The sequence below is a fragment of the Syngnathus scovelli genome, chromosome 7 (assembly GCF_024217435.2).
Source record: "Syngnathus scovelli strain Florida chromosome 7, RoL_Ssco_1.2, whole genome shotgun sequence".
Taxonomy (NCBI): Eukaryota; Metazoa; Chordata; class Actinopteri; order Syngnathiformes; family Syngnathidae; genus Syngnathus; species Syngnathus scovelli.
Window position 1 is genome coordinate 19,097,117 of NC_090853.1, and position 13,386 is coordinate 19,110,502.

General features: G+C 44.1%; 1 protein-coding gene across 13 annotated transcripts in view; it reads right to left on the reverse strand.

The window, feature by feature from the left end:
- LOC125971900 (unconventional myosin-XVIIIa) overlaps window positions 1–13,386 on the reverse strand; it is a 172,512-nt gene that overhangs the window by 95,775 nt on the left and 63,351 nt on the right. For 9 of the 13 annotated variants that reach the window (XM_049725041.2, XM_049725045.2, XM_049725043.2 and 6 more), the window contains 5 exons: window positions 5,938–6,001; window positions 5,639–5,783; window positions 5,227–5,238; window positions 3,865–4,032; window positions 1,178–1,268 (listed from right to left, as the gene is read on the reverse strand). In XM_049725041.2, the coding sequence (XP_049580998.1) occupies window positions 1,178–1,268; window positions 3,865–4,032; window positions 5,227–5,238; window positions 5,639–5,783; window positions 5,938–6,001 (480 nt within the window). The remainder of the gene's footprint in view (window positions 1–1,177; window positions 1,269–3,864; window positions 4,033–5,226; window positions 5,239–5,638; window positions 5,784–5,937; window positions 6,002–13,386) is intronic. The other 4 variants (XM_049725036.2, XM_068651408.1, XM_068651407.1 and 1 more) reach the window with 3 other exon arrangements.

The following is a 13,386-nucleotide window of genomic DNA, read 5'->3' on the forward strand; positions in this document are numbered from 1 at the left end:
CACGCGCGGCGTTGTTGACAAAGGACGAGGAATTTGATCGATGGATTTAATGATTTGGAGTGACACAGATGGTTTGACTATATTGTTGTTTATGTGATAGTTATTTGATATATACTTTATATATCGTTATATGGGTCTGTGGAATATTTAGAATATTTAGACGTCAGCGGCGCGGTGCATACGCGGCATCGTTTCCATAAAGGACGATCGATGGATTTAATAAATTGGAGTGACACAGATGGTTTTATAAACGTGTTATTTATGTAATACTTATTTGAATAACTCTGAATGTTACGTCAGGCCCGTTCTCAGCTCTTCGTTTGTGTTTATGTTACGTTAGCATACCTATCGTTTAGCCTGTTGTTGCTCGTTCATGTCTGTTCTTGGTGTTGGATTTTGTCGAATAAATTTCCCCCAAAATGCGACTTGTACTCCGGAGCGACTTATATATGTTTTTTTTCACGTTATTGTGCATTTTATGGGTAATGCGACCTATATTCCGGAGCGACTTTTAACCCGAAAATTACAGTAAATGTACCTTCCTGGGGCCCCTGGTCAGAGGACCAGATGCTCCTGGAGGTACAGAGAACTAAGCAGAGCCTCAGAGGGGAACCACACTTTTTCTGTAGCTGGTCCTTCCCATTGGGATGACCTTTCATTAAACGTTGGGCAAACCCCTTCTCTATCCATCCTTAAAAAGGAGGGTGCTTTTTAACAGTGTGGTGCTTTTTAAGGGTGTGTTTTAACTTAAAAACCCTAACCCTTAAAAAGCCCCCTTCAAACTCAAGACAAGAGCAATTGGTTCATGAGGAGTGGGCAAAAACTGAAAGGTGCAGAATTCCCATTGAATCCTTTGATTGCAGTTGTGCAACAAAATATTAAGTTAAGGGTACCATCATTTTTCTACATGCCAGTTTCATGATTATAACAATAATAATATATATATATATATATATATTTTTAACCCCATTTAAAAAACAGTGTTCTTTTTCACTGTTGAAATTTCACTGTGGGTTTTTCTTTCATTCACAGAGGGGTACCAACAATTCTGTCCGTGTGTGTATGAGCTCAAGACACAAGGAAAATGTGTACAAACTCTGTTAAACTGAATATTTAAAGAGTTTCCAAAATTTTTACAAATAATTTTCAAAACAAATTTAAAGACCCTAACCCTAACCTGTTTATGAGGGATATCACCAAAGTGAAGAGCTCTGAGTAGAGTCCTGATGCCATGGCCTCCAAGCACTCCCGAGCTGTGACCTTTGAGGCTGATACAAGAGACAGACAAGAAAAAATCATGAAATACATTCTCCCACTTCCTACAGACTTCCTTTAAACTGGCAAATGCTTATATTTTCACAAACAAAAATTAAAATGCATTATGTTCTAGGTTCTTGACAACAAATGTCTCATCTCAATATGTACGTCTACAAAAGAAGTTCAGTCTCATAGGACATAAGGGCAAGTGTCAATTGTGGGCTATGTGTCAGCGACATGGACATCCTCACTATTAAATTGTAATTTGAAGTTGAAGTGCTATTTCCACAAGTACAAATTCAATCAACGTTGAAAATGGCAGAAGATGCTGGTATGTTGCTAACTGTTTATCCTTGGGGTATTTCACCAAAGCATATCACATACTACATGTTATCAAGACATTTGGAAACAGTTTTAATTGTTTGTCCTGCATTTAGGATGGTACAATCCAAGCTAGTAAATAATCATCATCAGTGATCTCATAACCCACAAAGTTAAGTGCACTGAAATTTTCTCCACAGGTCGACAAGAAAAACTAAATGAAAAACTGAAATACTAATATACCGTATTAATTCTAATTATTGCCCATATTCTAATAATTGCCCCGTTTGTGTTAGCGATGACATAAATAAAAAGCATTGATACCTCTAATTATCGCCCATGCTGCTAAAATTGCTGCGATTGGCCATTGCCCGCGGCCGTTCCGATCGGCCATTGCACGCGATCGTTCTGATCGACCACTGTGCGCGGTCGTTGCGCGCCGCCGTTCCGATCGGCTATTGTGCTCGGTCATTGCACTCCTGTTGGAGCGTCGCTGTGGGAACGTCGCCCTCCGGCCTAAGCTCAAAAGTAAATTAATGTGAATGGAGGATATGCACTGACGTCACAGATCGGGGCCACCATTATTGTTGGGTTGGTAAAAAGCCTCGTCCGCTGCCACTAGACTCATGAGGATGGCGGCCTGGGTGGGTGTCGTGAGTGATTATTTCGTCCAGTTGGACCAAGAAAGCCGCAAAAGATACATTGAAAAGTTGAAAAAATACAACATTCGTGTTGGTCCACTGTGGAAACCAAATAAGAACGCCACCAGCTCAAGCGTAGCAGGAGCTGGGAAAGCAAGCGTTTGGTCCTCTGATAAGGCGACTTTTCCGCCAGACATTTACAACTATTTGATAGATTGTTCAAGTCCATATACCAAGGAAGACCTCAGAGCCTACAAGAGTTTGCAACGATATCGCTACCTGACTGCTGGTTATGTCCATTCCGTTGAGTCACAGCCAGTGGAGCGAAACGGAGAAGATGCCAGCCATGGCAGCACATAATATAATAATAATATATTATAATTGTAGATATGTGAACGAATTATTAGAAACTAGCAATTGGACAAACATACAGTAATGAAGCTGTGTAATTATGCATTCCTTAGGTCATGGCTGAGTAGCAGTAAGAAAAAGGGAATATCCGAGCAATAATAATACATTTTATTACAGGCTCTTGGCCCACAGGGTAAAAAACAAACATTACATACATTAAAATAAACAAAAAGAGGACATTTCAAATGTTATGAGAGGCACTCATGCCAGCGTCCTCTGATGGTGGATGTGTACCTTATAGCACTAGATCCAGTATACCTCACATATGAATGTTGACGTCAATAAAGCAAAATTACATACTTCCCACAAAGTGATCTAAGCAGATGTAAGAATGGAAAGCTTGGAGCTGTCACCCAGCTATCCATTCTGGTCTGGTCTGCAGGGAAACGATATAACTTCTTGGTACCACGTTTTTGGAAGCGATAGGCACACCCTATGGCACAACAACTCTTCACCATGGATTAAGTTGCCTACTTAACAACTCCGCCACGATCTGCAACCGATAAAATGCTAAAAAATGCTCCAGTACCAACCTTGACCCTACCAGCTCAGTGGCCTAGTGGTAGAGTGTCCACCCTGAGACTAGAAGGTTGTGGGTTCAAACCCTGGCCGGGTCATACCAAAGACTATAAAAATGGGACCCATTGCCTCCCTGCTTGGCACTCAGCATTAAGGGTTGGAATTGGGGGGTTAGATCACCAAACGATTCCTGGGCGCGGCACCGCTGCTGCTCAATGCTCCCCTCTCCCCCAGGGGATGGATCAAAATCACACGGGGATGGGTTAAATGCAGAGGACAAATTTCACCACACCCAGAAGTGTGTGTGAGACGATCATTGGGACTTTAACTTTATTAGCATCCGCCGCTTTTTGACACCCAAACAAACCGTCGGCCGGTCTGTGACGTCACGTGCATATCCTCCATTCGCACTTTGTGCAATTTCAACCGAGAGGAAGTGTGCCCCATTGCGAGTGGCCGTTCGGATCGGCCATTGCGCGCAGTCGTTGCACGTTTGAAGTATGCTGCGTTCCTTAAGAACACCAGTGAGATGCAGGTATTGCATACTACATAAGGAAAATATACATATTATCGCCCATTTCAGTGCCCCTTGGCAATCGGACAAAAAGTGTTCTCTATTAATCGCCCACCCCCCTTTTGGACATAAACCTTCTCTAATTATCGCCCAGGGCGGTAAATAATAAATACGGTAACTGATGGCATTTTGAGTTTATACCTGAGTCAACTTGGCTCATTTCATCTGGTCCTCCTCTGAATGAGGTGGAGTGCTTCATGCCTTTGGCCTGATTCTTAAAGATAGAAGAAGACAGCTCCTCTAAGGTGCATCCTAGAAGGTAAGCTGCTTTCTGGGCCCATTCATGACGAGCAAACTGTTTGCGTCCTGCTATAATCAAGGGAGGAAAAAAACAGTATTTGTAAATGAACATAAAAACAAATATGAAAAAGGAACAGAGAAAAAATTAAAAACCACACTGATCAAACAATGAAAAAGGATGAGAAAATCAGATTACATTTATTGAACTAACAGCATAATTATTTTCTATCCCACAGAATACTTTTCTTTAAATAATCATTTTGTGCCAAGTAGCACTGATCAGTTGAGTGTTTTAAGGGTTCTAAAATATTATATTCGTTCCTATTTTTCAGCACACTATCTTGGATTACCTGTCACAGCGATACAATATTCAGTCTGCATATAATGGACATAGACATACAGCATCGCAATCAATTGGTCTGATTCCTTGTTATAAAGTAAATAGGATAAGAAAAACAAAAGGGAATTTAAATATGGAGCAGTACAAGTGTAATGCAGAGTTTCTCAAACGTTTTACACCTAATGCCGACTCAAAAAAGTCTTGCCTTTCCAAGAATCACCATCATGACCAACATTACAATAAAGTAGCACAGCGTTAACTTGTCCAGCCCTAAAAATATTGCATAACCATGTAAAATTTCAACATTCAATGAAGTGATTCTTGTATATCACGAATCGTACTCGTGCCACACTGTGAGACTCACAGGTGTAATGTGTGCTGCTTAGGACTGTGAGCATGCGAGTACTGCGTTGTGTATATATCTTCTTTGTTTTAATTCCATGGCGAGTACTTGCTGTTGTTTACATATTAATATAGCTGTGGCAGAAACAGTCCTCCACAGAAAATGAGAAAGTTTTACAAATTAATAACTGTTATACAATCTGTCTGTTTAACAAGCCAGTAAGAAATATTTCAGTCCAAGCTGCTGAACTGTGAAATACTTAACTTTCAAACAATGGAAAGCAATGAGTTGAACAAAGGGTAGGGGAAATATGGCCATGGAACGGGTCAGAGCTTTTGTCTCACAGAAGAGAAAAAAAAAATAATAATTAAAGGAAGGGGGGTGCATCAAAAGGCAAACAAGGTGGGGGTGAGGGGAGGGGCCACAAGATGAAGACAAAAAAAGGGGCGAGCAGAACCAATAACTATGAAAATGACTCAAGGCCTGGAAGGCATGACAAAGGAAATAAGAATAGAAACGCAAATGAGAAAGGGTTAGAAGTAAAACAGTCAAAAGTGTGTGTGTTGTTTTTCCCCATTACCTTCATCTCCATCTGCATTTGATATGGTGCAGCATGCAACATGCAAGTAAAGAGACTTGGTTAGAGAGACAACATAATTGATGGATTCATCAATTCAGTCACAAAAAAACATGTATTAGTAGCCAAGACTCTCAATAACCCACCACCACGCTTTTCCATAGCTTTTCGAAAAACACTACCTGACAGTCCTGCTTTTTTGTTATATTAAAGTAAAAAATGATTGAGCAGATAAAAGAATAAATTGTATGGTCTTGTTGGTTTACTATGGAATCCAACCAACAGCAGGTTAATAATGACACATCGTGTTTTCCTTGAGTATGAATACCTTTACACCCAGCCAAAATCTTTGAGCGTAGTGCCAAGCATCATGTAACAACATGACAAACAATTAAAAAAATAAGACATTATTTACCTTTTGTTGCTCCCGCAGCCCCCAAGTGGTAAATGGCTCCCAAGACAAGCCAGAGAGCTTTCTGCTCTTCACTCGAAATGGCCAGCACCTTCATAGCTGCCTGCAGCTTAGTAAACTGCTGGGATGCTCGTTGTTTATCCTCGGGCTGCAGAAGGTAAGGTCAGATCAAACCTTGGTCACCCATATCTAGAAGCTAAAATGCTTCAGATACATCTATCATAATTCATAGTATATTCATGCATATATTCACGTATGGTTTTAAAATCTGATTCTTTCAAGGAGAAGTTTGATATAATTACCTTTGACTGTGGAATGATGCCAAAAGTACTGTTCTCAGCCAAATGGTTGAAGTGTAGCTCAGTTCTGTAAAAGAAAGCAAAGGTACTTGTAGAGGTGAAAATTTGCCATATATTTTGCATGTTAAATTTTCACATGTTCCCGAAAGAATGTGGACTGCAAGAAACCGTACACACTGGTGGCTCTTCGAGCACAACATCTGACACATAATTGTGAACTGGAATGAAAATGATACACGGTTTTCAAAATTTTAAATAAAACTGAATCTGAAAAGTGTGGTATACATTCATTCCCCACTACTTAGATATCCCTCAATGCAATTCAATGCAAGCAACTGTACTAAGATTTCACCTACTGTCCACTAATGTGGTGGATAACAAACACTGCTCATCTTCCCAAACACACTACTGCACTGTGAAACATGGTGGTGGCAACATGCAGTGGGTTAGTTTTTGCTTCAGCGAGGATAGGGAAGCTGGTCAGAGTTCATGGAAAGATGGATGGAGCTCAAGATTAGGCAATGCTGTAAGAAAAGCTGACTTGAGATTGGCAAGGATATTTATCTTGCAGCAAGACAATGACCTTTAACATAAACCAGCGCTACAATTGAATAGTTTACATAAAAAAAATACAGAATTCATGAGTTAGATTGGCCCTGTCAAAGTCCAGACATAAATCTCCTACAGCAGGGGTGGCCAACCAGTCAGAGACTAAGAGCCACATTTTATCCTGTGTTACCGCAAAGAGCCACATCATACACATGAGCACACATGGACATCACCCCATCCCTTCCTCTTACACACATACACGCACATGCGCACACACACACACACGTGCGTACGCACACACACGCAAATACACACACCCCTCTGCTCAGCCAAATTTATTGTGTGACATTATCATGTCATGCACCAACATGATAACGACATAAATTGACTCCTACAGTACTAAGAACACAGACCAAAGACCACATTTTCAACAATGAACATTGTGTGCATTGTCTCACACAGACAAGCTCTCAGTTCAACAAAGTCCACAAACAAAAACATAATAATTTACAATAGCGTTTTTTCATTTACTATGTGTGGCGGGACAGACCATTCATTTTAGTTTGTCGTGTTCAGGAGACAAGATTTCAATAACGTCACTGAGGCATTTTTTAACGAACTCCCCTTCATTGTATGGCTTTTTAGCCCGTGCAATGTTCCAAGCCAGTTGAAATAATGCAAGCATGACAGTCTCTGAGTGCTTGGTAATTTTTTTTGAAAAACTGTACCTGTTTTTCAAAGTGTCCAACTTGCGCTTGCGAAATTCAGTCCCTTTTGGAAAGTCCTTATCAATATTAGCATGAAGTGAGCTGATGTGACGCTGAAGGTTTGAAGCTTTTAAAGGCCCAGAGACACCCGTATATGTATAAATCGGTTTTAGTTAGCTTATGGGCTTATAAATATAAATTGACGATCGAAACAACGAAAAGGAAGCTGTTGCTCTGAAAAATATAATTTAAATTTACCGCGCAGACGAGTTTGACTGCACCGAGCCGCCAGCCGGAAGTGACGTCTCATGACGTCTCAAGTTGTACGCGTTTAGCTTCAGTGAATGTAAACAAAAAGAGAAGAGGGGCCAGCGCGGAGACGTCGGGCCAGGCTTGCGGCCAACCCAGCTCGCCTAGCCGTGCCTTCCATTCTCCTGGCGTACGTTCGTTCGCGGGACGACAAGATGGGTTGCGTTCGCCTGATAGGATCCACGAACCGGACAGTGCGTGCCTGCTGTGTGCTCGTGTTCACAGTGGCCTGGTTGACTGTTATCTTTCCGGACTCTGCTGTGCATCGGGAGCGGCTAGCGTGCTATCACTCTTATTCTTCATCTTCTTGTTTTATTTTTCTGTGTTGTTTACTTGTATGTGTGTTGTGAACTCTGTCTTGTCACCCTGGGATAGTGAGAAACGCAATTTCGATCTCTTTGTGTGTCTTGACATACGGAGGAATTGACAATAAAGGAGACTTTGAGACTTTGACTTTGAAAAGTATGTTGAAGCGTGACGGGAGGGGCACAATTCAGAAAACGTCCTCAGCTCGTCGAAAAAATGCGATTTAAGCAATAAAATTAATAATGCGCCTAAAACCTAAACCAAACGCTGCAGATGTTCATTTCTCCATGCGCAGTGGTCAACTCGGCACTCTAAAGCCCCCTGAGAACTTTTTACTATGCCAACGTAACCACAGTGACGGGAGAGGCACAATTCAGAAAACGTGCTCAGCTCGTCGAGAAAATGCGATTTAAGCAATAAAATTAAAAATGCTTATAAAACCTAAACCAAATGTTGCAGGTGGTCATTTCTTCATGTGCCGAGATCAACTCGGCACTCTAAAGCCCCCAAGAGCACTTTTTACTATGCCAACCTAACCAGAGTGACGGGAGGGGCACAATTCAGAAAATGTGCTCAGCTCAGCCCAAGTAAACTGCTAAATTCATCATATTCTGCGTCAAAAGAGGTTTCTGAATCGGATACAATGATGCTAATATTGCCGCAAGAAACGGAGCTGTCGCTATCATCTGCCATGTTGTTTGGGTTTGTTGACATCCAGATGTACAACTTGTGACGTCACAGTAATGGCGCCGCCAGTGTGGCTTCGTGCGGGACCCGATCGATAAACTGGCATTTCATTATAGCTTTATTCTTAGTAATTGGTGTCCATTTTTAATTTCCAATGCGGCAAATGTGTTCACTTTATACATTCTATCAAATTCCGTTATAATTGAAAAAAAAAAAGGATGTCTCTAGGCCTTTAAATGCGCTAATGACGTCCGACATATCAGGCAGAATGGCTTATCAATTCGTTCAACAAAAAAATATAAACTATATATATATATATACTATATTAGCTGTGGCAAGGAAAAAATGATATAGTATATATATACCATATTAGCTGTGCATTTTTTCCTTGCCATTTTGAGAGCGAAATTGACACTCCTCAAATGAGTGTGTCCCTCCTCCTTTGCGGAATTTCACGTCCCGCGCATGCGCGTTTGACCAAAATACCATATTGAACTCAAGCAAAGCGAACACGCACAAAAAATAAACACAAATGTTGATATGAATGTAAAAGAGCCGCATGCGGCTCGCGAGCCGCGGGTTGGCCACCCCTGTCCTAGAGCATCTGTCGCAAGATATGAAGATTACTGTTCCCAGATTGAGCTTGAATTTCTTTGCTTAGAAGAATGGGCAACAAGTTAACAAAACTGGTAGACACCCCCAAAGATTTGCACCTGTAGTTTCAAGGAAAGGTAGCTCTACAAAGCGCTCTAAGCGGGGCGGGGGGCTAAATAAAATTTGGACTACTGTAACGCACTCTTCATCGGAATCCCTGGCAGGAGCATTCAAAAGCGCCAGTATGTCTAAAATAGCGCTGCCAGGGTCTTGATGAGGATGCGGAACTACAAGCACATTACCCCCATCCTTCACACTACCTCCCCGTTCACCTCCGTATAATATACAAGATTCTCCTGCACACCCATCACTGTCTCCACGGTGATGTCCCCACCTACCTCACTGACCTCCTCACACAACACACCTCAGGCCAAACCCGGTCAGGCCAACAGCGCCGTCTGCTCCTGCCCAGGACGCGCCTCAAGACCATGGGGGACGGGGCCTTCGAGGCCACTGCTCCCTGTCTGTGGAACGCCCTCCTAGAACATCTTACAGGGAAAGCCTACTCTTGCTTGTTTTTAAAGGTATTCTATCTGTTTTATTACAGATACAGATTTTACTGCTGAAATTTTACCTTTCCTGTTTTCTGTAGCACTTTGAGATTTGCCTGCAAATGTAAAGTGCATTATAAGTAAAATTCCATCCATCCATCCATCCATCCATCCATCCATCCATCCATCCATCCATCCATCCATCCATCCATCCATCCATCCATCCATCTGTTGGAATAATTTTAAGTGAAGCTTTGGCCTGCCAGACCTGGAGGCCTCGCCTTTATGAGTTTATTTTTCCTTTTATCTAGGTTCTTCCTTTTATGTGATAGGGATGTCTTTTGATCCCTGTCAGCCATTTGTATCCTTCCTGTCCTTATGTTGTCTGTGTGGTTTTGTTCCCGTAAGAGGCCTTCACTAACAATGAGCAGGGCTTATTTGCATAGGTGACATGTTCTTTGTTTGATTCACAGGAACTTCATTCCTTTTCATTTAGATGTAGGTTTGGTTCATAGATTGTGGTTTATCAGACCTGTTTTTCTTTGTTAAGGGTTACATACAGTTAGAAGTAGTTGCATAAAAGTTATCCCATATTTACTCAATGTTTGTTTAAGGAACTGCATACCAGTTACTTCACGTTTGATTAATGTGTGTTGAAGTGTTTAGGACAGATTACGTATTATTATTATGTGTTAATTTACCAAGTAGATAAAGTTAGCAAAGGTCTAGTTGCATTTGTTCCACAGCAAAGCGGCAATCAACGTGCTTCAAGGTATTTGATCACAGTCGAGGACGAGTCAGCCAACTGTGAGGGAAGACGGCTGGGGACAGCCTCTGCGGGGGGTCACGAGCCAACAATGAAGTGCTAATTCAAACCACACTACATTCTTTTGCTAATCAGCGTTGCTACAGACACAAAAAGAGGGGCACGTGGAGTAAGGACTCAGAACTGATGGAGGTTGTAACTGAGATTGCTTTCTCTATCATTCTCCTCGCGAGTAAACCTGTTCTGGTTGTCTTCTCTTCTTCATTCCAGCGATTGATTTAATGTCTAATCGTATTTAGACCCAACACATCCATCCATCCATCTTCTTCCGCTTATCTGGGATTGGGTCGCGGGGGCAGCAGCTTTAGGAGGGACTCCCAGACTTCCCTCTCCCCAGCCACTTCATCCAGCTCATCCCGGGGGATCCCAAGGCGTTCCCAGGCCAGCTGAGAGACATAGTCTCTTCAGCGCGTCCTGGGTCGTCCAAGGGGTCTCCTACCGGTGGGACATGCCCGGGACACCTCCCTAGGGAGGCGTCCAGGAGGCATCCTGATAAGATGCCAGAGCCACCTCATCTGGCTCCTCGCAACGTGGACGAGTAGCGACTCTACTCCGAGTCTCTCCTGGATGACCGAGCTTCTCACCCTATCTCTAAGGGAGAGCCCAGACATCCTGCGGAGAAAACTCATTTCGGCCGCTTGTATCCGGGATCTCGTTCTATCGGTCACGACCCATAGCTCGTGACCATAGGTGAGGGTAAGAGCGTAAATCGATCGGTAAATCGAGAGCTTTGCCTTTTGGCTCAGCTCTCTATTTACCACGACGGACCGGTACAGAGTCCGCATTACTGCCGACGCTGCACCAATCCGCCTGTCGATCTCGCGTTCCATCCTCCCCTCACTCATGAACAAGACCCCAAGATACTTGAACTCCTCCACTTGGGGCAGGATCTCATCCCCGATCCGGAGAGGGCATTCCACCCTTTTCTGACCGAGGACCATGGACTTGGATTTGGAGGTGCTGACCCTCATCCCAACCGCTTCACACTCGGCTGTGAACCGCTCCAGTGAGAGCTGGACATCACGGCTTGAAGAAGCCAACAGCGCCACGTCGTCTGCAAAAAGCAGAGACGCAGTGCTGAGGCCCCCAAACCAGACACCCTCAACACCTCGGCTGCGCATAGAAATTCTGTCCATAAAAGTTATGAACAGAATCGGTGACAAAGGGCAGCCTTGGCGGAGTCCAACCCTCACTGGGAACGAATCCTACTTACTGCCGGAAATGCGGACCAAACTCTGGCATCGATGATATAGGGACCGAACCGCCCGTATCAGTTGGCTCGGCACCCCGTACTCTCGAAGCACCCTCTACAGAACTTCCCGAGGGACACGGTCGAACGCCTTCTCCAAGTCCACAAAACACATGTGGACTGGTTGAGCGAACTCTCATGCCCCCTCGAGGATCCTGCCGAAGGTATAGAGCTGGTCCACTGTTCCACGGCCAGGACGAAAACCACACTGCTCCTCCTGAATCCGAGATTTGACCTCGTGACGGACCCTCCTCTTCAGCACCCCTGAATAGACCTTACCAGGGAGGCTGAGGAGTGTGATTCCTCTGTAGTTGGAACACACCCTCCAGTCCCCCTTCTTAAAGAAGGAAACCACCACCCCAGTCTGCCAATCCAGAGGCACCGTCCCCGATGTCCACGCAATGTTGCAGAGGCGTGTCAGCCAGGACAGCCCCACAACATCCAGAGCCTTTAAGAACTCCGGGCGGCTCTCATTCACCCCTGGGGCCTTGCCCCTGAGGAGTTTTTTAACTGCCTCAGTGACTTTGACAACAGAGATTGGAGAGTCCACCTCAAAGTCTCCAGGCCCTGCTTCCACAATGGAAGGCGTGTCAGTGGAATTGAGGAGGTCTTCGAAGTATTCTCCCCACCGACTCGAGTCGAGGTCAGCAGCCCACCATCTCCAGTGTAAACAGTGTTGACGGTGCACTGCTTCCCTCTCCTGAGATGACGTCCTGAAGTCATTCTCCATGGCCTCGCCAAACTCCTCCCACGCCTGGCTTTTTGCCTCAGCAACCGCCGAAGCCATGTTCCACTTGTTCCGGAGTTCCACAGGCCAAAACGGCCCGATAGGTTCCCTTGTCTTTGTCCTTGTGTGTTATTTATCCTTTTTTAAATTTGGTACTTGTATTCTTGCACTCTTGTACGCTGCTGTGACAAGTAAATTTCCCCGCTGTGGGATGAATAAAGTTCTATCATCATCATCATTCTTCAGCTTGACGGCATCCCTTACCGCCGGTCTTCACCATCGGGTTCGGGGATTGCGCCACGACAGGCACCAACCACCTTACAGCCACAGCTCCGGTCGGCTGCCTCAACAATGGAGGCACGGAACATGGTCCACTCTGACTCAATGTCCCCCGCCTCCTCCGGGACGTGGGAAAAGCTCTGCCGGAGGTGGGAGTTGAAGCTCTTCCTGACAGGGGATTCTGCCAGATGTTCCCAGCAGACCCTCACAGTGCGTTTGGGTCTGCCAGGTCGGTCCGGCATCTTCCCCCACCATTGAAGCCAACCCACCACCAGGTGGTGATCAGTTGACAGCTCCGCTTCACACGAGTGTCCAAAACATGCGGCCGCAAATACGATGACACGACTACAAAGTCGATCATCGAACTGCAGCCAAGGGTGTCCTGGTGCTAAGTGCACACATGGACACCCTTATGTTTGAACATAGTGTTCATTATTGACAATCCGTAGCCATTGTATTCTTTTGTTCAGACAAGTTGTGTAGGTCTTACCTTAACAAACTTTTCCGACAGTTTCGTCAGCAACTTCCGCCTTCATCAGAGAGTGTCACACTTCCTTGTGCTGAAGCTCCTTCCCGTTTCGCCGATATATATTATATTGGATATTTGACAGGGTATTTCGTATATTGCATTGCACTTGTCTTGTTCTATTTTGTCCTTGGGATGTACT